The 27,318-nt window shown below is 38.3% G+C and overlaps 2 protein-coding genes across 5 annotated transcripts in view; one reads left to right on the top strand and one right to left on the bottom strand.

Moving 5' to 3' along the window:
- Positions 1–22,520, bottom strand: part of cacna2d3 (calcium channel, voltage dependent, alpha2/delta subunit 3) — a 57,563-nt gene extending 35,043 nt beyond the window's left edge. For all 4 annotated transcript variants that reach the window (XM_067430808.1, XM_067430807.1, XM_067430806.1 and 1 more), the window contains exons 1-5: positions 22,334–22,520; positions 13,660–14,018; positions 12,621–12,702; positions 5,381–5,497; positions 2,897–2,956 (exon numbers count right to left, since the gene is read on the bottom strand). In XM_067430808.1, coding sequence (XP_067286909.1) covers positions 2,897–2,956; positions 5,381–5,497; positions 12,621–12,702; positions 13,660–13,778 — 378 coding nt within the window. In that variant the 5' untranslated portion in view covers positions 13,779–14,018; positions 22,334–22,520. The remainder of the gene's footprint in view (positions 1–2,896; positions 2,957–5,380; positions 5,498–12,620; positions 12,703–13,659; positions 14,019–22,333) is intronic.
- On the top strand, positions 21,454–26,947 carry parapinopsinb (parapinopsin b). Its single transcript, XM_067430809.1, has 4 exons — positions 21,454–21,787; positions 23,944–24,272; positions 25,275–25,508; positions 26,811–26,947. The coding sequence occupies exons 1-4, from the start codon at positions 21,454–21,456 to the stop codon at positions 26,928–26,930; spliced, it is 1,017 nt and encodes a 338-aa protein (XP_067286910.1). The 3' UTR covers positions 26,931–26,947.
- Positions 26,948–27,318: the final 371 nt, after the last annotated feature.

Raw genomic sequence — 27,318 nt, forward strand, 5'->3', positions numbered from 1 at the left:
GACAATATCCTGGCCGGACTACTGTTGTCAGTGATATAAGTATTTGAAATTAACATGATTTCTTAATGTCTAGTGACATATCAGGGCCATTTTATGATTCATTGAAATACATTTCTTACATACAGTTCCTTTAACTGAGAACTCAGTTGTGTTTAATTTAAAGAAAGTGTATGTAGATAGAAACGGCTCAATCTAAGGCAATACAAACATAACGCTTCATTATGTAAGGTCTTTATACACCACTGAAAACATAGCTATGTATATTATATTGCATTTCTGTCAATAGATCCTCATAAACACTACATACTGCACCTTTAAGTATCAACTTGCTGGCTCAGATGTTTTTACAAAAAAAAGTTTGTGAAATTTGACTTTTTGGATGCAGACTTTATCGAGCACAGATTGAGACACTTTTGAGATCTCTAGAGGAGACTGAGATTACATGTAAGATTACTAGGGTATTTTACTTAGACAAAAAACTAGGGAAAGTTCAGCAAAAGAGGCTGTTGGAGAGGTGCGGCAAAGTAATTATTACCATAGTTTCTCAGTGATTTCTGTCCTCAGTAATCATTACAGACAATGTCAGTTAAGATTACACGACTTTTACCTTCTGTAAAAAGGTCTGAAAAAAACACCTCAGGTAATACTAATCCCACATGAATAGACCCACTGTAAATATGTACACAAATATTCCATCATTTCCAGTTTAAAAATAGTTTTCTGCAGTTTTTGAAAGAATTTATTGTAGCTTTGTTATGTATTTGTTATATATTGTTTGTTATATAACTGTTATATATTCTGTTGAATCAGTTATATACTGTATAGATTATTTGTGTTTGTGCACATGATATCAGGAAGCAACTTAATACACACATGATGACAGGAAGGTTACGGTGGGGCATAAATGGAGTTACCCCTCCCACTTCTACTAGTTTTACTGAGATTTCTTATCCTGTGCGAATTGGCCATTAATATTTCAGACGTCCTGTGGTCAAATTACATTACTCCATCTACCCTTGTAAAACTAATCCCATCTGAATAGGGTTTAAGCGAAAAAGACAGGGATATTAAACATTCCTGATTTTTCTTTCCTACAAGAAAACAGGTTAAGGCCTGGGTTCACAGGCAGGGCTTAGATTAAACCAGGATTAGGCCTAAGTTCAATTAGGGCATTTAAGAAGCTCTTATAAACATGCCTTAAAAAGAACATTACTGGTGTGACTCTTGAGATAAAACAATGGCACTGACAGATTTTAAGATAGGACAGCTCAAACATGCATTTTAGTCTTGGACTTAGCTTAAGCCTTGTCTGTGAAACCAAGGGTATAAATGTTAAGTTTACAGACTGCATCCGCGCACACACTCTATAGATACAACATTTCACACTTGCATCCCAGTCGAACTATAAAGGATAACGGGCAAAGAACATTTAGTTTGTGTCCAGAGGCCATGCGTGATTAAACTACCTCTCACTTTACTGGACCAGAGGTCATTCAGTGAAAAGAGGCTATCTATCTGTTAGGTGAGTGTACTTGGTAACACCTTTGTGTTTACTATTAAGCAGTGTGTGTATTTGTGTGTGCGCACTTGGCTACAGCTCCTGTTGGGGGGGGGGGGGGGCATTACTACAGAGCTCAGCAATGACAGCTCATACCACGGCTGGGCGCTCCGGTGATACACCCCTGGGGTGGGGGGGTGGGGGCGGAGTCGAGAGGAGCGTAGCGTAGCGAGGCAGAGGAGAAACGCTCCACACTCAGCGTTTCTGACAGCACTGCGACAAGCTTTTGAGGGTTATCAACAAACAGCAGGAGCAGGTGCTGCACACCCGACCAAGTCCCGGTCCCAGTGGGTCCCAGTGAGTCAGAACTCCTCATACGAAGAGTCACGGTCAGAATCATTTCATCCAGACCTTCATAAACATTCACTTTCAGCCAGAACATTTATTGAAAGCTGAGTTTTATATACTCAAAGGTGCAAACATTCTTTTCATGACTTTTTTGATGCATGTTATATTTGTAAATAATTTCATTACTATTTTTATTTGTATATGAATTTTTGTAATGATTTTGTATTAAAAAAAACATCTTATTACAGTTCTTTGTTCAATAAAACCAATAAAAATATCCACATAAATGTATTCTTTTAGGCCTGCAAATAATTCAAATAATAAAATATTAAATTAATTAGTGTAATAAAATTAATGAATGTGTTAAGAGTGTATAGCTATAAAATAAACATCCATTCAGTCAAAAGTTTTTTGTTATAAAAACAACATAAAGAAATAGAGCCTACAAAACCGACGCCTTCACTATAATTAGTTGTGTGAATAAAAAAAGCCACAGTTTATGAATCACTGGAAATGTATTTCTACGTACAAGAGAGCGAGTGCATGAATTCATTACGGAGGGGGGGATACCATTATTTTAAACGTATTTTGCTTCAGTGAATTTTCCATTTGTCCCTGAATAGCGCAGCCAACGTGGAGTCATTTATCTTAGTCGGAGTGCGGAGGCTGGAGCGAGGGGAGGGCTTTCCAGCACATAAATATATATATAAATATAATTCACTTCAAGAACTAAGCTGGAGGTCATGTACAGGATATTTGCATAAAGCAGGGCTACAAGATTATGGCAAGGAGTGCATGTGGCTTCCCCATTAAAATATCCCTAAAGATTCTATTATTAAAAACACATTATAATCCCATACCACATTCTATGAAATATCCATGACAATGGAAGCATTTGAAAAAAAAATTATATCCATGTAGCTAATTGTTCTGCTTGGACATTTCTGACACTACAAAGAGAATAGGAGCATTAGAGCGATTTGTTTTTTTGAGAACTCTCCATGGTGCTGAAATCTTCCCAATATAATACTGTAAAAAATACTCTCTCACCTGTAGGTCAGGGTTCTCCTCATGCTGAAGATGAGCTTCCTCCGCCGCTTCTACCAGCCTCTACATACGAGTGACATGACACAGAGAACAGCAGAAGCTTAGAAGAAATGACTGATGGCAAAACACACAGATTTGTTCCTGATGGGCGACATGAGCTTTGTGCGACAGATTTCAAAGATGCAGACATTTATGATAATAATAGCCTCTAGCTACATGTAAAAGGCATTTTATAACTTGATAACGTCATTAACAACTATATTGCATTTTATAATGCTTATCAGATCATAAGTTAAAGTACTTTCAGAACGCCTTTGATTTATATGGGGGTGACTTTCAATAACAATCTGCCCCTTAGAGACATTCACAGAAGTAAAATGTGACTAGTCAGATTAATGAAAGTTAAATAGGCATAATGATTTATTTATGAAAGTAGTGTAAGGTGACCTCCTTAAAGCAAAACTAAACAGGGATGTTTAGTTTACCTGCTGCTTGCAAACAGGTTGTATTTCACGTGGCGGCTTGTTCCCTTGCGGCAAACACAAGTGTGTAAGTGTGTGTGTAAAGGACAGTTTATGTTTTGTCGTCATTGAAAAGTGCTGGCATGCATTTTAGTTAGGCCTACATGGCGGTATAATTGCTTCCAATCCACAAAGCGCTTTAGGAAAAATAATTAATACTTGTCGCATTTCGAGGAAATTATAGCAACATAAAAAAGCAAGGCTTTGTGCCAATTTTATAAATACAAACCATAAGCTGTTCTGTAAAATATAATAATACTATAACAAGGCTATTCTTGGGGGGGGGGAGAGAGAGAGAGAGAGAGAGAGAGAGAGAGAGAGAGAGAGAGAGAGAGAGAGAGAGAGAGAGAGAGAGAGAGAGAGAAGATACAAGAACAGAACAATACAAGAACATATTTAAATGTTTTTGTTTATGTATATAAACAATACAGCATAATAATATTTTCACAAGATAAATTGTGTTCTAAATAGTCTGTTTTAGATACAAACAGGGTGCGAATTATGACAGTCAAAACATAAGGCTGGAGGGGGCGTACATATTCTTTTACACGAAAGTACTTTTCAATCGTGTTTTTAAACGTCTCATTAACCACAAAAGCTAAATCACGAGATGGAGAAGGGGGGGAACAGTTAGTTAGAGCGCGTATTTTCATCTGTCGCCGAGCAGGTGGCGCTAGCGAACGGAATAGCGCGTTTACCTGAGGAGGTAACCCCAGTAGGCTAGACTACGACGGTTTATTTCCGTTGCAATTATTATCAGAATATGTTCACAAATATGACAAATTAGCATGAAGGCTATAACTTCAGTAGATATTTATATATATATATATATCACAGATAGGCCTTTATTTTAAAAAAGTAACAGGTTTTTTTTGTTGTAAAAAACAAAACACTGTCAATTTGAGGTTTAGCAACTGCTTGCTTCTGAACCTCAAAAAATAGGCCTCCTACAAATTCCTTTTCGCCGAACCTGATAGACAGTTTATTGCTGACTCACCTAATTAAGTCTTTAACCATCCCGACAAAAGTTGAAAATTTTCATTCAAACGATATGCTATTTCAGTATAAGTTAGTCAGCGCGTGGCTTTCCTTTCACATTATGCTTGTGAACAGAAGTGAGAAGAAAAGATTACGTCATTTCATTAGCTTATAGATTTAACATATCACAAGTACCCTATAGGCTATCAAACACATTATTTCAAAAATAATTTAAGATAGATAAACTAGCTATCTGCGCGAGACAAAATGAATATTATCAGTAGATAAAATCGTTTAAAAATAAAACAGCTGGATAAACATTCAAATCATGTTTTTATTTGTAGAATTATTTTAAAATAAAATGTGCTGCAATACACGTGGATTTCTGTGGTGGAAATTGTATTAACGCTTGTATTAGGCTAACCCTTAAATCCGACGAACGTGTAAATGTAGGCTATTTCATACGCGCATGCATTTTATAAAATCGGTATGCAGTGCCTACAAATGCATGAGGTGTATTTCATGGGTTTTACCTTTCATGGCAAACCGACTCCATTGCATCATAAAGTGACAGTGTGTATCTGCAGGAGTTAGATAAGCCTATCTCCTCCTCACACACAGGCAATTAAAGCTTGGACCGTGTGTGTGTAGCTCTGAAGAAAAACGGCACGAGCCGGTTGTAACGGGAAAATCTATATGTTCTTCTGTATAGGGAGAAGTTTCAACCGAGATGCTTTTTATATGTTAGCAATAAATAAAGCTGTTGCGGCTGCTGCATCCATGACAATAAATAATTGATGAAAAATGCTGAAACATAGGAACTCAATTCATGCGCAAATCGTAAAATTATTTTTTAAAAAGGCAATATGATAGGCTAATAGTAATAATTCTAACAGGCCTATTAAATATGTTTAAAAAAATTAAATACATGAAACGGAAGACGCATGCAGAACATTTTGAAATTCTCGTTCCCTTAATTGTTACTTACTCGTGTGGCCTCAGCTTTTTTCCGAAATATTTCCTCCATATTCTGCGCCAAAGTTTTCACAACTTTTGCGCCGTCAATCTCTTCTATTCGCACCGATTTCTCATATTCCTTGTATTTCTGAGAAAAAAAATAAATGGGTCATGTTATGCCATGAATTTAGACATTTTACTACGTTTTGTGTCAATGTGGACAACAATACAAATAGCTTTTAAATAAAACTAACTAACAGCATGTTGTGTTCTTTCATTCATAAAATCAAATACTTAAAACATCAATTTTGAATGCAGCTTGTCTGGCAGTAGTAAAGGTATTTATTGTAAATACCTTTTTATTTTAGTTTGTTGTAAGGAATTTATTAAAATAAATAAATCAAGAAATAGAATCAGATCAATAAAAACAAAGAAATATATATTTTTTCATTGAACTGCATCCATATTTGCACACTGTAATATCAGTGTGTGTGTGTGTGTGTTCAACCCTACATTATGTGGACCAAATATCCCCAAAAAGATAGTGTTGCCAGTAATTTTTGACTTTGTGGGGACATTTTTTGGACCCCATGAAAAAAAATGTCATATAACTCATACAGAATTATGTTGTTTAAAAATGTAAAAATGCTGAACATTTTCTACAGTTCGCAATATTCTGTTTATACAGTATTATGTCTATGGAATGTTCTCATAAAACATTAAACCCCAGTGTGTGTGTGTGTGTGTGTGTGTGTACGTGTGTGTGTATGTGTGTGTGTCCTTGTTTATATTAAATTGTGGGGACTCCATAATGTCCCCCCATAAGGATAGTAAAACCTGAGATCACCTACATTGTGGGGACCAGCCAGCGGTATAATTTCATACTGTACGGTATAAAAACCATTACATCTATGGAAAGTCCTCACAAAGATAGTGAACCAGTGTGTGTGTTTCACATTTTGGTTTTAAGTATCTCAAATAACCTCAATAGCAATCTTATGCTTTGTTTATAAATGAAATACAGAATGAAAATCTCATTCAAAGATGATAAAGTTCTCAGACCGAAAAATATAAACTCAACCAAAACTAAACATTTAGCCTCAGATCTTTTATAATGATACTGATTTGCACAAATCAGATTAGATAAATGTGGGGAATCCATAATCATATTTTCTTTCAGTCTAATGGATTGTGTTATACCCTCAAACATGAGTTAAAGAGATCAATGTCCAGCATGACAAGTAAATTTGTCTGTGATCAGTAGATAGGGACATTTACATATGCAAATCTGAGGCAGAGAGGCAAATATGTGTGGAAGCGGAAGATGGACGGACGAGACGTATAAAAAAAATGACGAGAGACAGTGATGGAGAGACAGAGGACAGTAAGAAGAGGCCCTTACAAGTCTCCATGACCTACGCTTTGCATTGTCTCTTCGTTAATACAGCTGTCATTCCCATTTGAGTTAGTGCCACAAGTCTTCAGATAAGCGTGCCGTCGTGCGCCTCTCTCTTACAGCGGCCTCTCTGATTGGCCGATAAAACAAATCCTCTCCAGATAACGAGCTCAATCTTGTCCCCGTAATTGGTGGAACTGCTGCTGCAGTGTGTATTATTGGTGGAGGAAGAGCGTTGTGGGTGGGCTGCTTTGGGGAGGCTGGGCGGGGCTTGTTGAAAGGGCCACGCATTGTTGGAGGGTAATTGAAATGGAGTCAGAATTCAGGAGAAAGATAATAAGTTGTCAAGCCTGGGCGAGCCTGGATAATGAACTACACTTCAGACAACGCTGAGTCTGCAGTACAAGCGACACCTAAAGCAACAGCACTCAATGGACGTTGTGATATTAGGCTATTCAAACACACTCAGGCATCCACGTCTGCAGGCTTACACCACTCCACTATTAAAAAAAGCCTTTCTGATTAAAATATGTTCATGTTAAGTGAAACATGGACACTGATTTCACAAAGAAGAAAAAAAAATACAAAAAATGTGTGCCGCACAGCCTAATGAAAAACTAAATCCACATACATTACAATCTTAACTTTAAAAAAGGCTGATGAAAATAAGTGTACAATATGAAAAATAGACAGCATACATATCATTCTATCTTCCAGTTTTTTCAGAGAACATGATATTAAAAGCACATCTTAAGTCTCAATAAGTGTTCAAGATGTTAGCATAAAGCGAAACATAGCGATGCATTTCATGAAAAACTGTCAAGCATCTTTTTTTTCCTTCAAGACAGGACATAAGAATCGGTCCTACAGAGTCCTTTCAATTGAAAAAAGGCCTTTCTGATAAAAACAAGTTATGTTTTATGGGGATGTTTCATATGGTATGATTTTTATACTGTACAAATTGTACATTATAGCCCCAACTATAGCAAACCTACCTATCACAGAAAACTTTCAGTATTTTTAGATTTTCAAAAAACATCACTTAGTATGATTAATAAGCTGTTTTCCTAATGGGACCAAACAAAAAAATGTCAAGGACAAGAATTTTGGATATTGCCATTTTTTGGGGACATTTTGTCCCTATGTAGGGTTTACCAAGCCCACACACTAACACACACACACACATCACTAGTTTCACAGTCATTGTAACTCACAAAATGTGTGATAAAAAGTAAGCTTTCTGTAAGCAATCTCGCTTTTTTTTCAAGACAACAGTACATCAAATAGCATGAAAACACACTCTGGCACATATCAGTCCCCCAACATGTTTCTAACACCAACACCCCCCTCCACACACACAGATCGCAGCACCACGCAGCAAATTACCCCTTTAAGAGAGAGACCATGGAGAGCTATTGAGGCGGAACAGTTCATTTCACGCCTGTCCTGCCTCCCCACCCCTCACCCTCTGTCCCGGCACCCTCCCTGGCCCAAAAAAAGCCATAATCAAAGCCATTAATGCTGCGTTCGTCAATAGTGATGATCACCCCACTGATTCAAGACACAGTAGCGAAATAGTCCCAGGGAGTGTCCCATGCTACCAGATGCTCCTGGACAAAACAAGTTTTTGCCAGCATATTCTCAAGATGCTTTAAAATTATTCACTGTAAAGATAATGGTAATGTATTTGCACAATCTGTTATTTTGTTGCGGTGAAGTAGAAATTTTAGCGATTGAAAGCAACAAAGGGTGACATTTGTATGGCTGCCCCCCCCCCCCTCCCTTGTGTAAAAATCAGGTAATTTTGCATAACAAGCTTAATGATCACTCTTAACGATCCTCCTTAATGAAGCGGCCTGCTGCCTCATCCCTCCCTTTCTGCTTCCAGCTCTTCAGACAGACAGCTTATTGGCTCTGAGCCCCACCCATCGGTCACGCCCACTGAGCAGGATGATGGGAAAAAGTGCAAACATACGCAGAAACGGCAATGAAGAGAGAACACAACTGGCTGGGACATTTTACAATGTGTTAATGTGTGTGCGTGCGTTTAGGCTGATGAAGATAATTCCGTGTGGGATGATTGAACATGTTCATTATTGATGCTTTTGGCTGAATCAGGAACAGATTTCCATCTTAACATTCACCTTAAAGGGTTAGTTCACCCAAAAATGAAACTGATGTCATTAATGACTCACCCTAATGTCGTTCTACACCCATATGACCTCCGTTCATCTTCAGACACAGTTTAAGATATTTTAAATTTAGTCTGAGAGCGTATGCAAGTGTATGCACACTATACTGTCCATGTCCAGAAAGGGAATAAAAACATCATCAAAGTAGTCCATAATATGGACTACTTTGATGATGTTTTTATTCCCTTTCTGGTCTCATATTATGAGACATCTGATAGTTAATTAGAATCTCTTGAAGCATCGAAAATAAATTTAGGTCCAAAAATATAAAAAATTACGACTTTATTCAGCATTGTCTTCTCTCCCCTGTTTGTTTTCAATCTTCAAATAAAGATTCAAACGGTCATGAATCAGTGAATCGATTCATGATTCAGATCACCAATGTCACGTGATTTCAGCAGTTTGACACGCGAGCCAAATCATGATTCAATCTGCTGATTCATGACCGTTTGAATCTTTATTTGAGGATTGAAAACAAACCCGGAGGAGAAGACAATGCTGAATAAAATAGTAGTTATTTTTATTTTTGGACCAAAATGTGTTTTCTGCTTCAAGAGATTCTAATGAACTAACTGATGTCACATATGGACTACTGTGATGATGTTTTTATTCCCTTTTTGGGCATGGACAGTATACACTGTAAAAAATTATATGTTCAATAAGTTATGACAACATATGTTTTTACATTATTAGTTATACAAGATGTAACTCATTTTTTAAAGTCAGCTTAACATAATTTAAGTTGAAATAACTTAAACATCCAAGTCGATTGTACTGCAAAAGTTCAAAATTTGCCCTTTTTTTTACAGTGTAGTGTGCATACACTTGCATACGCTCTCGGACTAAATATAAAATATCTTAAACTGTGTTCTGAAGATGAACAGAGGTCTTACGGATGTGGAACGACATTAGGGCGAGTCATTAATGACATCAATTAATTTTTTGGGTGAACTAACCCTTTAAAGCGACAGTTCACGCAATTAAAAAAAAAAAAAGTTACTCACCTGTATGTAATCCATTGAAAAATTGATACATTTTGAAAAACAATTCCGTAATCTCTTTTTAATACAGTTCACATCGATACAGTACGCATCAATACAAAACCGATTTTAACAAACTATTGGCCGATACTATTGGCTATTGACTATTGGCTAGTTTATTGCTGCATCATCAAATCATTTTCATTGAACATGGACTGGATCCCTGAATAACATTCAACAGGCAAACATTAATCAAATACAAATAGGAAAACATGACATCCTTTAGAGGTTATTTTAGGTTTATCAAACTATATATATATATATATATATATATATATATATATATATATATATATATATATATATATATATATATATATATATATATATATATATATATATATAAACACGACATCCTTTAGAGGTTATTTTAGCTATCAAACTATATATATATATATATATATATATATATATATATATATATATATATATATATATATATATATATATATATATATATATATATATATATATATATATACTATTTATCAGTATTAATATTGATCTTACATATTGGATGCCAACAAATCTCTATTTTAAAGTGACCACATCTGTCCTGAATGGACTAAAAGCATTACAAATGTTGGACATACGACCAAAGCACTATATTTCGGTCTTCTGAATCATACTTTTTTTTTAGCAAGGAACAAATGGAAATTAAACTCGATATCTGATAATATTCCACTCCACTGAATCTCTGAAATTTGGTGTCATGGAGTTTCATTGGTTTTTGTGTTTTTTGTTATGAACATGGTGTGCTAGTTTTTAATATGCACAATGGGAAATTAGATTTTTCAGTTATTTTTCAGTAATAACCCAAACATGAATATTCTGTCATCATTTATTCAACTTGTCGTTCCAAACCAGTATGACTTTATTTCTTTCGCAAAACACACACACGTACAAAAAAATGTCAAAACAGCGTTGGGAATCAAACAACCCTTGAGTCCATTGACTTCCATTCTATGAACAAAAAACACTTAAGGTGTGTCCCAATTCCTGTACTAGTGCACTTGTTTTTGGTATAATAGTGTGTTTACACTGATGATGCACTCAATTATCTGACATTTTTAGTAGTTTTCCTTACGTTGCGGGGGTGGTTATCAGACTCGGACGCTGGATGACTAAATAACCTTATAAAATTCATACAACTACACGGTTGAGTAGTGAATAGCATAAGTGTATAGTGCATCTTTTGGGACACAACTTAATCTTTTTATGTTCCAGAGAAAAAAGAAAGGCATACAGTTTGTGAGGGTAAAATGACTTTTGGAGTATCCCTTAATATTTCAGTCTGTTTCTCACACTGAGATACTGTACGGATCATTTGGACTAGTTAATGCTGTCTATTTTGGAGCTTGGCAGACATGTTACTATGAACTGAACAGAAAAAAAGCAAATGTTTTGGAACAACATGAGGGGTTAGTAAACAAAGACAGAATTTTCATATTTGGGTGAATTATTCTGTTAACAATTATGCAAGGTAAATCAGCCACATTGGTCTCGGATCAGTGGATAAATACAAATACAACACCGGTAATGGCTCTGACTACACTAAAGGCCAGATAGCTAAAGATAGACCCCGAATCTCAGTTTTAGTTTAACAATCGGCGTTTGTGGACACCCCTATACCGCCCATCATTCTCAGGTGTAATTCTCAAAGCCTCAGTTCCATTCATTTCCGCTGTTTCATAAACACACCCGGGCTAGTTCAGTTAAAGAGTCACGTACACACATTCTGTGAGGAGGTAATTACGACGATAATATGTGCAATGATGGTGAGAGCTGGGCTCTTATCTCACACCAACACTGAGAGACTTATTAATACTTCAGAGAGAGAGAGAGAGACGGGGTTATCTCAAAACATCCATCACTGTTTTTCCTTCAATAGAAACCGAGAGGAAATGAAGTGTGTTCTGTAGTATATAACGCCACCGCACAGTGCATTCAAACAGCAGTATTAGCTAAAACACGGTATACTGGAACAAAGAAACCAAGTGGAGACCTTTATCCGTACAATAACGCCACTGTCACATAGATATGAACTTTAATAATAAAATATTAATATTGTAACGTGTGTCTGTGCCTTTTTTCTATGTTGTTATAGTTATCAATATTGAATTGTTAATATGTAAATAGAAATCATCTATGTAACACCAAAAATACCCCATAAAGTACACAACATGAATGGATATGAATTAGGAAATGTCTGCTTTATAGCCCTCTGTCTAATTTTCCTTGTTTTTATTTCATGATTTAAAAATGTCTCGGATTTAAAAATTGTGAACCCTCTGACCAAAACGCACAGTTCATAATATCAGCTGCCACCGTGTGGCTAAAGTGTGTAGCGCATCATAAAATACTCCTTTGTCATTTATAAAGAGACACACATTCAGTTATTCTATTTGTCTAACTAGTCCCACACAGGTGTTTAGATGCAGAAGACAGATCGGGGAAAAGAAACTGAGTGTAATGAGCCTTATCCAAAAACTCCCCCTCTCTCTCACACACTCACATACAATTATCAGATTATACACCTGGATGTTTTAAGGCAAAGCCATCTGTATTCATAAGAGCCAAGAAGAGGTGTGTGTGTGTGTCAATGCAAGTGTGTGTTTGTGAGAGAGCGAGAAGGGGAAATACCTTCTGTAAGAGCTGAGATCCTGAGTATTTGGAAGCTATTGATTTTATTTCACCACCAAACGCTGAAGCCCAGAGTTTCACCCTGTTGGGGGAAAGAAGAACCCATGTAATCACTCACATTACAACACATTACGCCACAATTACAATATTAGCAATATTATAGTGATGGATTCAAATTAAACAAGAGTTAATGCAATAACTGTTTGAAATGATTATTAATGCATTCTAAATGGCCATATGGCAGCATGTGTTTGTTAAATTCACATTGTTCTCCCTTATGTGTCTCAAAGTTTCAAAGGCATAAAAGCTTCGCGTATAGTATTTTCATCCTACACTCTCTTGAGCTACAGTATTTCTGCATGATCTGACACTTAGAAATGGCTTTCATTGGTGTAATGTAAGGAGGTTGATAATATATTACTGTAAATTATATTTGTGGTTTAAATAAAATCAGTTGATTTAGCTGTTATCACATAAAGCACATTTGGCCATTGTTTTACATGTACTATATATACAACAGCAACTATAAGGGCTTCTATAGGGCTTTTATGTTTAAATATAATAAATTGTGCATATATATACTCTAAAAACCTCATATTTGGACTCACAATAACCATCACAAAGCATAATTTTAACCTCTCTCTCCCTCGCTTATGATTATAGATTAAATGTAATTATTATGGCTCCTCTATGTTTTGCATAGATTTAAAATATTAGCATTCTGACTCCAGAGATAACTAGACATTTGAAATACCACCAAAGCATTCATAAATGTTAATGTTCGCTTTACAAATTTGCATATGGATTTAATATAATTATCAAGGCTTCTGTATGTTACATGTTTTACAATGTGCATTTATTATTTAAAAAAAAAAAGCATTTTATATATTTACTCTATATTTATTTTCCAGACCCTTATAATAGCCAAACACAAAAACCACCTCACAGAATAGTTTTAATATCTTTGTTTCTACACGCATACATGATAAATGCAATTATTATGGGCTCTTCTCTGTATTGTGCATGCTCTTCTACTCACACTGATAAGGGGATCTCCGGTTGGGACCCCCGCACCTCCAGCGTCGTCCAGCACGCGCTCATCACACAGAAGAGGAAGCAGTGCGCGTGCATTACAGGAATTCTCCGGTCCCGTTGCATCCTTCCCCCAAAATTTCTTACGCTGCAAAGGAACCGGCGGCTCGGGCAGCCTTTAGAACTCCCCCCTCCTCTCGGTCTCTCTCCCCCGGTTACAAAAACAGCACCGAGCGCCAATTCAGCCGCACATCTGCCCGCCCCAGCGCGCGTGCTGCCTCCGGAGTTTCCGTCTCTCCGCCCAGCTGTCACACACCCCACGACCTCCTGCTCGTGCTCTTTGACATAGATTCTTGCTTTTTATCCCTGCATTGGTGGAACAGAGAGCAAACCAGAGATTGAAATGCTTATTCGTTTTCTTAGAGCTGATTAGGACCCAATGAACTCGCGCGCTCTCACTACTGGCGCTGCTGATATTATGATGAACGACACTTTCGGGTCAGTGCATGTACTAAAGGCAGAAGTTTGGGGAGAGGAGAAGCGAGCAGACAGTCATCAAGACAATGAGGCTAATGTGTAAATCTAGGGAATGAGATCCAGCGCGGTTTCCCCGCGCGAGCGCGCTCACGAGAGAAGCTGATGCGAAACTTTCCCTCGGCAACGCGCATTCCTCCGTTTGGGGATGCTTTTGCTCTGGTCTCAAGCGGTAAAGGATGGAGATTTTAGTTGCGTAATAATGATATGTTTATTAATAACTAAAATACGCATTTTCATAATTGATTTCAAAATAAGTTTTTGTATTTTAACATTCACCTCGATAGAAGACTAATTTTCATAACAGCCCTGCATGATTCTGCATATTCCGGTTTATAACTGTTTTGGTCACACTTTACATATTTCACCTGGCAAGTTGTCAAAAATTGCTATAGTTTATCTCATATAAATAGCGTTTTTGTTTGTTTGTTTTTTGGTTTCAAACAACTAGTTCTATTAGGAGCTATAGATTTTTGTCATCCGAATGCTCTTATTTGAGTATTTTTATGTACTCGTTTTCAAGAGACAATGTGATTCTGCATATTACGGTTTTCATTTATACGCATGTTAATGAAAACAGCAATATGCCGATTGATATACAGATTCAGCTAGATGTATTATGCTGCTCCTCATCAAAAGATGCCAAAAGAGCAGATAGTGCTCAAAGAAAGTAAGTGAGTAAGATTTATGACCAGCCACTGCTATAGCACTGACCTCTCGAGTCTGATGCTTAACAGTCGCATCCAGGAGTTAATTGCTATTCTCTCATTCTTTTTTTCCCCTCTAATTATCATGAGCACATAAATGATGAGGTGCATTTGCATGTGTGTGATGAATCTGTCTTAACGGCCTGCGTCTCTGTGCAGTCATGATTAGCTGGTAAATGCATCATACATCACAGACTCAGCTAGAAACGGCGGCGACTGAAGCTGAAAAACACAAGCCATACTGTGAACTGCAATGCTGCTACAACGCGCCAAACTCTAAATGGAATTCATTAACTTTGAGTACGTCATTGGTTTCCACCTCTTCCAAATTAGCTCGTTGTTTGGGTTCCGGAGGAACTGTGTGTGGCTGCTGTTTTGTTTGTGGTGCTCTGTGACTGACGTCTGTCTAACTTTGAACTGAGGGTGCGTGGAGATATGGACCAAATGCCTAGCCTGACAAGCCAGACCCACATCAAGATGTTTGGTCTGGAAACTCACCATAGACAGGGCTCAATCTGAGGGGCGGGATAAACGGTTGTCTTTCAAACTCCCTCTGCACGCGATAGGATAGCGCTACAACCAACCAGAGCAACGAAGGTGAAACAGAGCTCGCTGACTGATTAAACATTCGCCGTATCCGGTCGGCTAAACTCCGAACACATCTTCTCTTTTTAAGAATGACTTCAGTGCCGTTCTTTGTTCTTTTCTCAGAGAAAAGCTGAACTCCAAGTCTTCCAGAGTCGCGGTCAAAGCTGATTCGAAAGACCGCCGCCGCTCGCCAGTTTCTGTGTTTACTAGAAGCACGCAAACGCAACTCGGCCGTCGTCATTATGGCCCCGCCCACCGACTCTATACACGATGTGATTGGGCCGTCCAGATTGTGAGGAATACAGCTCAGAAGGGTATTGAGAGTTCCTAGACGACACTTGCGGGCAGATTAAATTTGCTGCTGCTAGGGTGCGTCTAGATTTCTAGGTTACCAAATGCCATGATTGGACCTATAACTTCAACAGATTATAACTGTCAATCGATTAAACCAAGTTAACTAATGAATCACTTTTTTTCTGTTTATTAATCGTGAATCGTGATTAGCATGGAGAGTAACTGTGATTTTAATACAATATTCAAAATAATATTTTTATATTGTAATAAATTCACAGTTACTCTTCAAATTAAGACAGTATATTTTAATAAATATTTGTTGTAATGGCATCTTTTTTATGAATGAAGGCCAGTATCACTGATACTGATGTCTCGTTGAAATATTTTTTTCTTTAAACATTAAATGATAAGACATTCAACTTTACAGTATTGAAAGCTATCAAATTCAACATTTATTAGGCTTTAAAAGAAAAACGTTTATATTAGGTGAACTTAAATCACATAAATCTAAAACAAAATTTAATCTTACATATTGTGCCCTTAAAATGAATTAAAAAAAATGCATTACATGCATTAACACGCTAATTTTGACAGCACTAATATACACACCGATCAAGCATAACATAATGACATTAGGTGAAGTGAGTAACACTGATGATCTCTTTATCACTGCACCTGTTAGTGGGTTGGATATATTAGGTAGCAAATTAACATTTTGTCCTTAAAGTTGATGTGTTAGAAGCAGAAAAATGGGCAAGTGTAAGGATTTGAGCGAGTTTGACAAGGGCCAAATTGTGATGGGTCTGGGTCAGAGCATCTCCAAAACTGCAGCTCTTGTGGGGTGTTCCCGTCTGCAGTGGTCAGTATCTGTCAAAACAGTGGTGAACCGGCGACAGGATCATGGATGGCCAAGGCTTATTGATAGGGAGCGAAGGCTGGTGCTCAAATTGCTCAAGAAGTTAATGCTGGTTCTGATAAAAAGGTGTCATAATACACAGTGCATTGCAGTTTGTTGCGTATGGGGCTGCATAGCCGCAGATCAGTCAGGGTGCCCATGCTGACCCCTGTCCACCAGAGAAAGTGTGAGCATCAGAACAGAACAATGGAAGAAGGTGGCTTGGTCTGATGAATCATGTTTTCTTTTACATCACGTGGATGGCGGGGTGCGTGTGTGTTACTTACCTGAGGAACACATGGCACCAGGATGCACTATGGGAAGAAGACCAGCTGGCGGAGGCAGTGTGATGCTTTGGGCAATGTTCTGCTGGGAATCCTTGGGTCCTGCCATCCATGTGGATGTTAATTTGACACGTACCACTAACCTAAGCATTGTTGCAGAGCATGTACACCCTCATGAAAACGGTATTCTCTGGTGGCTGTGGCCTCTTTCAGCAGGATAATGTGCCCTGCCACAAAGCAAAAATGGTTCAGGAATTGTTTGAGGAACACAACGAGATTGATGTGTTGACTTGGCCTCCAAATTCCCCTGATCTCAATCCAATTGAGCATCTGTGGGATGTGCAAACAAGTCCGATCCATGGAGACCCCACTTCACAACTTACAGGACTTAAAGGATCTGCTGCGTAAATCTTGCTCCCAGAAACTACAGCACACCTTCAGGGGTCTCATACCTCGATGAGTCAGGACTGTTTTGGCAGCAAAAGAGCATAGTTATGCTTCATTGGTGTACATCTAAATAAATTTAGACTACTTAACTTGATTGCTATCAGGATGTGAAAAAACTTTCAACCAGCGTAACGAAATATGTTTCAGAAACAAATCGCCTACCCTGCCTTTAAAGGATTACTTCAGCAATTAGCATATGGCTTTGAATCAGTAGAAACCCTGGAGTATATTCAAATGACTATACTCACCCCCCTCCCCACCACGACATCTGTCGCGTTGGAATTGTTGGCCAGAGGCTAAAGACTACAGCCAGCAGAGGGAGCAATTTCCGCATGTTTTCAACTCACGCGGGGGATGGGAGATCACACTCACAGCACTCAGCTCGCAGCCGCAACCTCAGGCATTCATGTTTAAACCGTGTGGCCAGCAGAGCAAAGTAAGTGTTTCAACTTCTCAAACTAATTCCTATGAAAGTTAAGCTTTCAAAGGCATGAACTGAAAACACGCCAGACAGAACTGCGCGGTGAATCTATGCCGCGGACGCGTTTACCTCAGCTCTCATCACAAGCTCATCTATGACTGTCAATATATCTGACTCCTGCAGCGTTTTGGGCTGTGAGACTCCCTCAGCGGCTAAATCACATATTAAACAGACACGTTCAGTTTTTAATTGTAGTGTCTGTTCTCTAACTGAACTGATTTTATGAAAATGAACGAGGTCGCGGTGGGAAAGTGATCAGTGATTCAGTAATCTAGTAGGTGGCTTTGGGAGTGGCCTCATAGGGCAGCGAAGCATTCTGGGAATTGTTGTCTTTCATCCCCATGAGACAAAAATATGTTTTAGAAAGCACTAAATTAAATAATAATTTCACATTTCTCCTACATTAATGACACAGTTTAAATACAGATTCATCTTCTAAGCGCTGAAGTACTCTTTTAAATGTCTCCTATATGTTTACTAATGTAATTTCAATTGCACATTCAGAAATAGAAGTCTTACAGGGTCCTTCTTTAACCAGAACAACAAAGATAACAATAAGATTAAGAAATCATGGGTCTCTCAGGGACAGGAGCAATAGTTCTAACAACTCTTGAGGCAAATCCGGTTAGTCTGTGCTGGAGTTCACGCTTGTCTATTTTAATGCAGGGCACCAAACACACAGTAATCTCTGTCTCGTCTTAATGGAAGTTAAAACTCTTAAAAGGTCAAATATAGTACTGGGCAAATGTGACATCTGGCACTGAAGGTGCTGGGAATCACACTTCACCAACACACACATATTATATATATATATATATATATATATATATATATATATATATATATATATATATATATATATATATATATATATATATATGGAAGTTATATATATAAGTTATATATCCTCCTGAACAAAATCTTAAGACCAGGGGATTCATTGCAAGTTTTACACATTTCGCACTAGTGGATCATAACCGGGTTGTAAGCGCTGATTCAAAATGCCAAAAGAAGAAACAGGAGCAAGAGACAAAAAATAGAGAGTAGGCAATTTATTGAAAACTGCATTTAAACTCAAACAGGCTGTTCATCAGCTGATCAAAAGTTTAAGACCATAGCCCAAAAATAAACGCACAACAGTACTAAAAGTGACAAAAAAGACTCTCAAGACTCAGTAGTGAGTAGCCCCACCGTTCTTGTTGATCACTTCAAAAACTTTTTTCGGCATGCTTGATGCGACTGTTTCCAGGAGGCTGGTGGGAACGTTGCTCCATGTGGTGAAGATGGCTTCCCGAAGGGCATCCACGGTCTGGAATTGATGTCCATTTTTGTAAACTTCCCTTGCCATCCATCCCCAAATGTTCTCAATGGGATTTAGATCAGGGGAACACGCAGGATGGTCCAAAAGAGCAACGTTATTCTCCTGGAAGAAGTCCTTCGTCAGGCAGGCTTTGTGAATTGCAGCATTGTCCTGTTGAAAGACCCAGTCATTACCGCACAGACGGGGGCCCTCAGAGAATAAATAAAACTTTCTTCCACTTTTCAATATCCCATGTTTGGTGCTCCCTTGCAAATTCTAAACGGGCAAGTTTGTGTCGTGGGAGAAGACGTGGCTTTTAAAGACGTTTTATGTTCTTGAAGCCCTTCTCTAGCAGATTACGTCTTATGGTTATTGGGCTGCAGTCAGCATCAGTAAGGGCCTTAATTTGGGTTGAGGATCGACCTGTGTCTTCACGGACAACCCGTCGGATCCTGCGGCTCAGTGCAGGTGAAATCTTTTTGGGTCTACCACTTGACTTTTTTGTCCCATAACTCTCAGGATTTTTTAAGAAATGTAAAATGACTGTCTTACTGCGTCCAACCTCAGTAGCGATGGCTCGTTGCGAAAGGCCTTGCTTGTGCAGCTCAACAATCCTGCCACGTTCAAAAAGAGAAAGCCTTTTTGCCTTTGCCATCAGGAGATCTTGACAGTATGACTGCTTGAAGGACAATGACATGAAAGCCATATTTTTTGTGCAGATTTGACCTTTTTATGGCTATGGTCTTAAACTTTTGATCAGCTGATGAACGGCCTGTTTGAGTTTAAATGCAGTTTTCAATAAATTGCCTACTCTCTATTTTATGTCTCTTGCTCCTGTTTCTTCTTTTGGCATTTTGAAGAAGCGCTTACAACCCGGTTATGATCCACAAGTGCGAAATGTGTAAAACTTGCAATGAATCTCCTGGTCTTAAGATTTTGTTCAGGAGTGTGTGTGTGTATATATATATATATATATATAGTGTGAGGAAAATAAGTATTTGAACACCCTGCTATTTTGCAAGTTCTCCCACTTGGAAATCATGGAGGGGTCTGAAATTGTCATCAGGTGCATGTCCACTGTGAGAGATATAATCTATTAAAAAAAATCTAGAAATCACAATATAAGATTTTTTAAACTATTTATTTGTATAATACAGCTGCAAATAAGTATTTGAACACCTGAGAAAATCAATGTTAATATTTGGTACAGTAGCCTTTGTTTGCACAGGTCAAACGTTTTCTGTAGTTTGCACACACTGCAGGAGGGATTTTGGCCCACTCCTCCACACAAATCTTCTCTAGATCATAATCTTTTTTTAGATTATGTCTCTCACAGTGGACATGCACCTACGATGACAATTTCAGACCCCTCCCCGATTTCTAAGTGGGTGAACTTGCAAAATAGCAGGATGTTCAAATACTTATTTTCCTCAATGTATCCAGTTGTTAAGGCTGACGTCACGTGGCAGCGCTTCCGGGTCCAAACGGTCTATCTTATACCACAAGAAAAACTACAAACGGTGCTAACATACACACACAATATGGTATAATACTACAAAAAAGTTATAACCTTTTTCTCCATACCAAAATTCCAGATGGCCAGACAGTGATTCATCTTTTATAAATCGTTAAAATATTAATGTCTGTAACGCTGTGACCATAGAGAATGTTGTGTAGACTGTAAGTATTTCAAATGTTTAACTTTTTTAAATGTTTGATGTTTAATATGAAAAAAACAGCGCTCATAAACAGGCGTCAATGGCATTCTCAAGTTAAACGAGTTGAGGCTTGGACCCAGAAACGCCGTTCCTTACGTCACAACTTAACAAGTTCAATGTGTATATATATATACACATTGAACAGTTCATTAGTTCTGCCACAAGTCGCTTCGTACATCAGTCGACTAGTCATGGATCACAAAACTGCAGTTGAACAGGTCAACTATGTTTGTGGTGACAGAACGAGAAAACCTTTAAGGTAGTAGGTTTTAAGTCATTCAAGTCATTTTCCTACTGCAATCAAGGGAAGAGCTGGATCAGGGATCAGGGATCACACCTAGGAGGACTTATTGGGTCTTAAGTCTGGATCTTTGAGACTTTTCTTCTTACAGCACCTAATCTGAATAACAACTTTTGTGCATGTGTGTGCAGCCCACTTGAAAGTGCAGACGTGTGATGCAAAGGTGCATGTTTGATGTACTTGAAAAAAACAGGAAAGAAGAATATAGCTTGGAACTGACTGCAAAACTACTTTTTCTCAAGATTTGGGGAGATGGACTCTTTCCCAGAATTCCTGAATGACTCATCTATCCACCATGGCTCTGGTGCAAAGGTGCCCCTGCCGTGGGCAGGATTCCTCACGCTGTCCCTCCTCATGGCCGTGTTCTCCATCACATCTGTCGTGTTGAACGCTACAGTGATAGTCGTCACCCTCCGGCACAAACAGCTGCGGCAGCCGCTGAATTTTGCCCTGGTCAACCTTGCCGTGTCTGACCTGGGCATCACACTAACGGGAAGTGTGCCATATGTGGTGACTAATGCCGTGGGCTACTATATCATGGGACGGCGCGGTTGTGTATTGGAGGGATTTTGCGTTGCATTATTTGGTAAGTCTGTTAAGAGTTCATTCCATCACTAAATAATGATTTTAGACTGTATTATGTAAATTGCACCCATGATGGGCTTCCAGACACTAAACAAGCAACATTTAAAAGTTATTAAAATCCAATTACACTGATTTAGCCTCAAATGTAACAGCTAAACGCAAATACCACTATTCTGTCAAATATTTTATAATTAGTGTTGTTAAAGCAATTAAGGATAGGCTCATATTTTTTGTGCATTTGAATTTTGAGAAGGTGAACATATTAGCAAATTTTTGCCTCTAATTATTTGCACGAAACTGTTAAAGTCTTTCAAAATGTACATGTTCATCCTGTCTTTATTTTACTCTTTACCCATGGTCTCAGGCACATACTTTAGCCTACTGCAGAGGTACGGTAATTTGAAAAATACCGCGGTACTGCATGATTTCCCCATAATAGCTAGTCATCACCAGGCATATGTTCAAAACATGGAAATGTCATAATACTTTTTGTACTCTGTTATGGCTGTATCAATCGCTAATGTTTTGTTTGTTGTCTTTAGCCTACCTGCTCGTGCAGGAGTCGAAGAGCTTCATTGTTGACATTTACAGGAGACATTTGTAGGATTTTATTTAATGTGTTGTAGATAAATATCCACTTCATCCGGCACTCTTTTTCCTCTGTCGTTTACGGTGTACGTTAAACCGCTACAAACAATTCTCTCTGCGTGTGTGTTTGTGTGCGTGTGTGTGAACTGCCCGAATGATTCAGACTGAATCACGAACTGGTTGTAAACCTGCTTAGTCGACACAAAAGAACCGATTCAAATAAATGATTCATTCACGAATTGAACGACTCTTGTTTTTTTGACTGAAGTGCTTCGAAATACTGGATTTGTTACGTTATTTAGTGTTCATTTTATAAAACAAGGACGCAACATCTTACAAGCTTATAGTCACAGCAAGTTAAGTACGTTATATATTACAGTTATTAGTTAGTTACAGACTAACAGACAGGTAATTTCATCAGAATGAGTCAAACAGAAAGGGTATGCTACACGAGTCTTCTTGAACTATTCAATAAGAGATCCGGTTTATAAATGTTTTTTATAAATGTTTTTATTCACTAAAATAGCTGGCTCATAAATTTGTGAATCGGACTACGGCTACTGCACTTTCTGTTTTTGAGAACTGGCTCAAAAAAGTAATTTGTTTGAGACTGGAATATCTGAATAATACTTGCTTTTTCAGAAACTAAGACATCTAGACCTACTTGTTTTACTATCAAATAAGACTTTTCAAGGTTTATAGATTCCAACTGAGAAATCTGTGCCATTATTGTACAAATATCGTAAACCGATCAGTGTTGGGTAGCCTAAGTTAGCCTGCCAAAAAAGTATGAATTAGCTATTAATTACATCTTCAACAGTATAATTAGATTAATGTACAAATTGCTTTTACTGGAATTAATATTATTAGGCTAATCAATTGGATTACTTTATTAGTTTCTAAACCCCATAGGCTATAGTCCTAAACCTCATCCAGTTATAATAATAATAAACTTTATTTTATAAAGCACCTTTAAAAGCAGCTTCTCAAAGCGCCGTACAAAAAATAAAAATAAAAATGTACAAGTGAAAAAAAAAACATCAAACATTAATATGCACATGCCAAAATGTCTTAAGTTGAACTATAAAAATGGCATAGGTCTGATAATTCCAAAGGACAGGTGCGGAAGAGTTTAACAATGCAAGGACAGACACGAAACTGCACTTTTTGTTCTTTCAAATGAACAATACAATTGCACATATTATTCTTTATTTGACCAAAGTGTGCAAAGGAAGAAGGTTGCATTAAAAACATACATTTTAACATAAAATGTTGATGTTAAATCCACTATTGTTTTTTAATGGGTAGTTTTGTAGCTATTTTATACAGTAGGCTTGTTTAATGCAATCACAACAGAAGTAACTGTAATCCAATTACAGAAAAAATAAGAGTAATCCTTTACTTTACATTTTCAAGGGAAAAGTAATTAAATTAGCCTACAGTAATTAGATTACATAGTAATTACACCCAACACTGAGCATGATCAGCCGACAGCCACAGATGTTAACCTTTAAAATGTGAATTTTATCATAAGTGTAATTTCTTCTGTTTCCTCTGTTGACTGCACAGGTATAACAGCGCTGTGCACAGTGGCCCTGATTGCTGTGGAACGGCTGTTTGTAGTGTGCAAGCCTCTAGGTACCATCACATTCCAGAGCAAGCACGCCGCCGGAGGGTTGGCTCTATCCTGGCTCTGGTCTCTGATCTGGAACACTCCTCCTCTCTTTGGCTGGGGAAGCTACCAGCTGGAGGGAGTCGGCACATCCTGCGGACCCGACTGGCAGAGTCGAGATTTCAAAAACATGTCTTACATCATCTGTTACTTCTCACTCTGTTTCGCTGTGCCATTTGTCATCATCGTGGTGTCATATTCATGGCTGCTCTACACGCTAAGACAAGTAAAACTTTTTTTTGCTTTATTTTAAAATATATCTTCAGATCAGCTGGTGAAGTTTAATTCCCCCCTCATATCCCCCTAAGAAAAGAGATTTATGCATTTTATTTCTGGAAAAATTCATCCAATGAAGCAAATATCGTCAATTTGCTTGTTTACATTTTCTGTCTTTTCTTAGTCTAGAAAGCACCAAATCATTTTTTTTTCACATTTCTACTACATTAATGACCCAGTTTAAATACAGATTTATATTCTCAGCGCTGAAGTACTCCTTCAAGTAAATGTGATCAAATAGGCCTGTATCATAGCCTGACAAACCAGACCCACGTCAAGATGTTTGGTCTGGAAACTCACCATAGACAGGGCTCAATCCGAGGGGCGGGATAAACGGTTGTCTTTCAAACTCCCTCTGCACGCGATAGGATAGCGCTACACCAACCAGAGCAACGAAGGTGAAGCAGAGCTTGTTGATAGATTAAACATTCGCCGTATCCGGTCGGCAAAACCCCGAACACATCTTCTCTTTTTAAGAATGACTTCAGTGCCGTTCTTTGTTCTTTTCTCAGAGAAAAGCTTAACTCCAAGTCTTCCAGAATCGCGGTCAGAGCTGATTCGAAAGACCGCCGTTCGCCAGTTTCTGTGTTTACTAGAAGCACGCAAACGCAACTTGGCTGTCGTCATTATGGCCCCGCCCACCGACTCTATACACGATGTGATTGGCCCATCCAGATTGTGAGGAATACAGCTCAGATGGGTATTGAGAGTTCCTAGACGACACTTGCGGGCAGATTAAATTTGCTGCCGCTAGGGTGCGTCTAGATTTCTAGGCTACATGTATCACTGATCAGGGATAAAATCAAGTCTCGCCCTCCTACTTTTTTTTCCCCCAAGATGCTGTTTCACTCTGGATTAATGTTTTACTAGGGCATCTGTACTTTTATTCAAGTCCATCATTTGTGATACTTCGTCCACCACTGGTTGTTTGAAAGAATATTTTCTTTGACAGGTAGCTAAGGTAGGTGGATGTGCGGCTGCGAGGGCAGAGGCTAAGGTGGCACGGATGGTGGTGATGATGGTGTTGGCGTTCCTCGTGAGTTGGCTACCATATGCAACTCTGGCACTAATAGTCATCTTCAACCCTGATGTCCAGTTGCCTGTGCTGGTGAAGGTGATACCCATATACATGGCCAAGAGCAGCACTGTTTACAACCCTATGATCTACATATACATGAACAAACAGGTGAGTGAAACAGATGCGGATGAATCATGTTCATCAGTATGATTTGCTTAGTTGCAATAAAGACAATCATGAAGTGGTTTCTTATGGTCTCCCATAAGAATGAACCAATTTTGAACTGCCTGAAGCGAATCATCAGTAATTCTAGTCCTATTTTATTCCTGCACAAGCCTATGTAGTAACAGAAGTACATAATGCCAGCCTATGGTCTTCATTAGCTGTCCGTGAGCAATGTCTACTTTGACCCGCCCCCAAACACGGAGGCATGGAAGAGTTTGGTTTATGGAGTACGGCACCAATTAATGGGGGGACTACTCCTCAATTCTTACGGTGGTTACGGCCCTGGCCTACAGATTTGCTGATCATGTAAGCAATACAACGTATCACAGCATACATAAGCTCCTTCAGTACTATCAGCAGCTATTGTTTCTCCAGAGCTCATTTACCCTCCTCCATCCCCAGCTCCTCCTCTCATCCAGGCAGGATTTGGCATTCTGATTCTCCTTGAAGCAAACTAAATTCCTGAATTATGTTGTACATTTTAATACTGACATTAATGATATCTGCAATACGTTGTTGGTTCTGTTCTATTTACCATAAGAGGGTTTAATCGCCAATCCAAACTATATGTAGCCTGACAAGACAGACCCACATCAAGATGTTTGATCTGGAAACTCACCATTGACAGGGCTCAATCCGAGGGGCGGGATAAACGGTTGTCTTTCAAACTCCCTCTGCACACGATAGGATAGCGCTACACCAACCAGAGCAACGAAGGTGAAACAGAGCTTGTTGATAGATTAAACATTCGCTGTATCCGGTCGGCAAAACTCTGAACACATCTTCCCTTTTTCAGAATGACTTCAGTGCCGCTCTTTGTTCTTTTCTCAGAGAAAAGCTTAACTCCAAGTCTTCCAGAGTCGCGGTCAAAGCTGATTCGAAAGACCGCCGTTCGCCAGTTTCTGTGTTTACTAGAAGCACGCAAACGCAACTCGGCCGTCGTCATTATGGCCCCGCCCACCGACTCTATACACGATGTGATTGGCCCGGCAAGAGTTTGGCGATTACAGCTCAGAAGGGTATTGAGAGTTGCTAGACGACACTCGCGGGCAGATTAGATTTGCTGCCGCTAGGGTGCGTCTAGATTTCTAGGCTAAACTATATGCTTATTATCAATCATCTTTGACGATAGTGGTCCTGACAGAAATTAAAGTTGTTTGTACTATGGTTCTCCAATGTCAAACAGCTAGTGTTGTTTTTTAGTTTATAGTAAGGCTGTTTGAAAATGATAACGTTCTTTTCTAGTTCCAGAAGTATGCGATACCACTTCTGATGTGTGGAAAGGATCCCTGGCCTTCAGAGGACGATACATCTGAGGTTCAGACCGTCGTGTCACCAATGAACAACAAAGTCACCCCAGAGTGACTCACCATTCACTACAGTCTGATAGCTTTTGATAAATGTGCTTCTCTGCTTAAAGTGAGATGATGTAATGTATATATGTGCTTTCCTGTAAGCATTTTCTGACGTTGGTGAGGGGTATAATGTATTGTCCTTTTAAGACCAATAGCTTTTCTAAGATTCATTACTTGCTAATGCTATTCAGAACTAGCTAGGGATGTTGTCATTCTAGCCAGCATATGATTGGATAAATGTGTACAATGTAAATTTAAAAAAAAGTTACCAGGTTGCCTTACAATTTTGAGTTGATTTAAATTAAAAATTTGAGTTAATACAATAAACATTTTTGAGAATCAACCACCTTTATTCAAATATTATTTGTAAGCATATTGGGTAATTGCGTGTTTTATTT

Source organism: Pseudorasbora parva, chromosome 22 (genome assembly GCF_024679245.1).
Source record: "Pseudorasbora parva isolate DD20220531a chromosome 22, ASM2467924v1, whole genome shotgun sequence".
In the NCBI taxonomy this organism is placed as follows: Eukaryota; Metazoa; Chordata; class Actinopteri; order Cypriniformes; family Gobionidae; genus Pseudorasbora; species Pseudorasbora parva.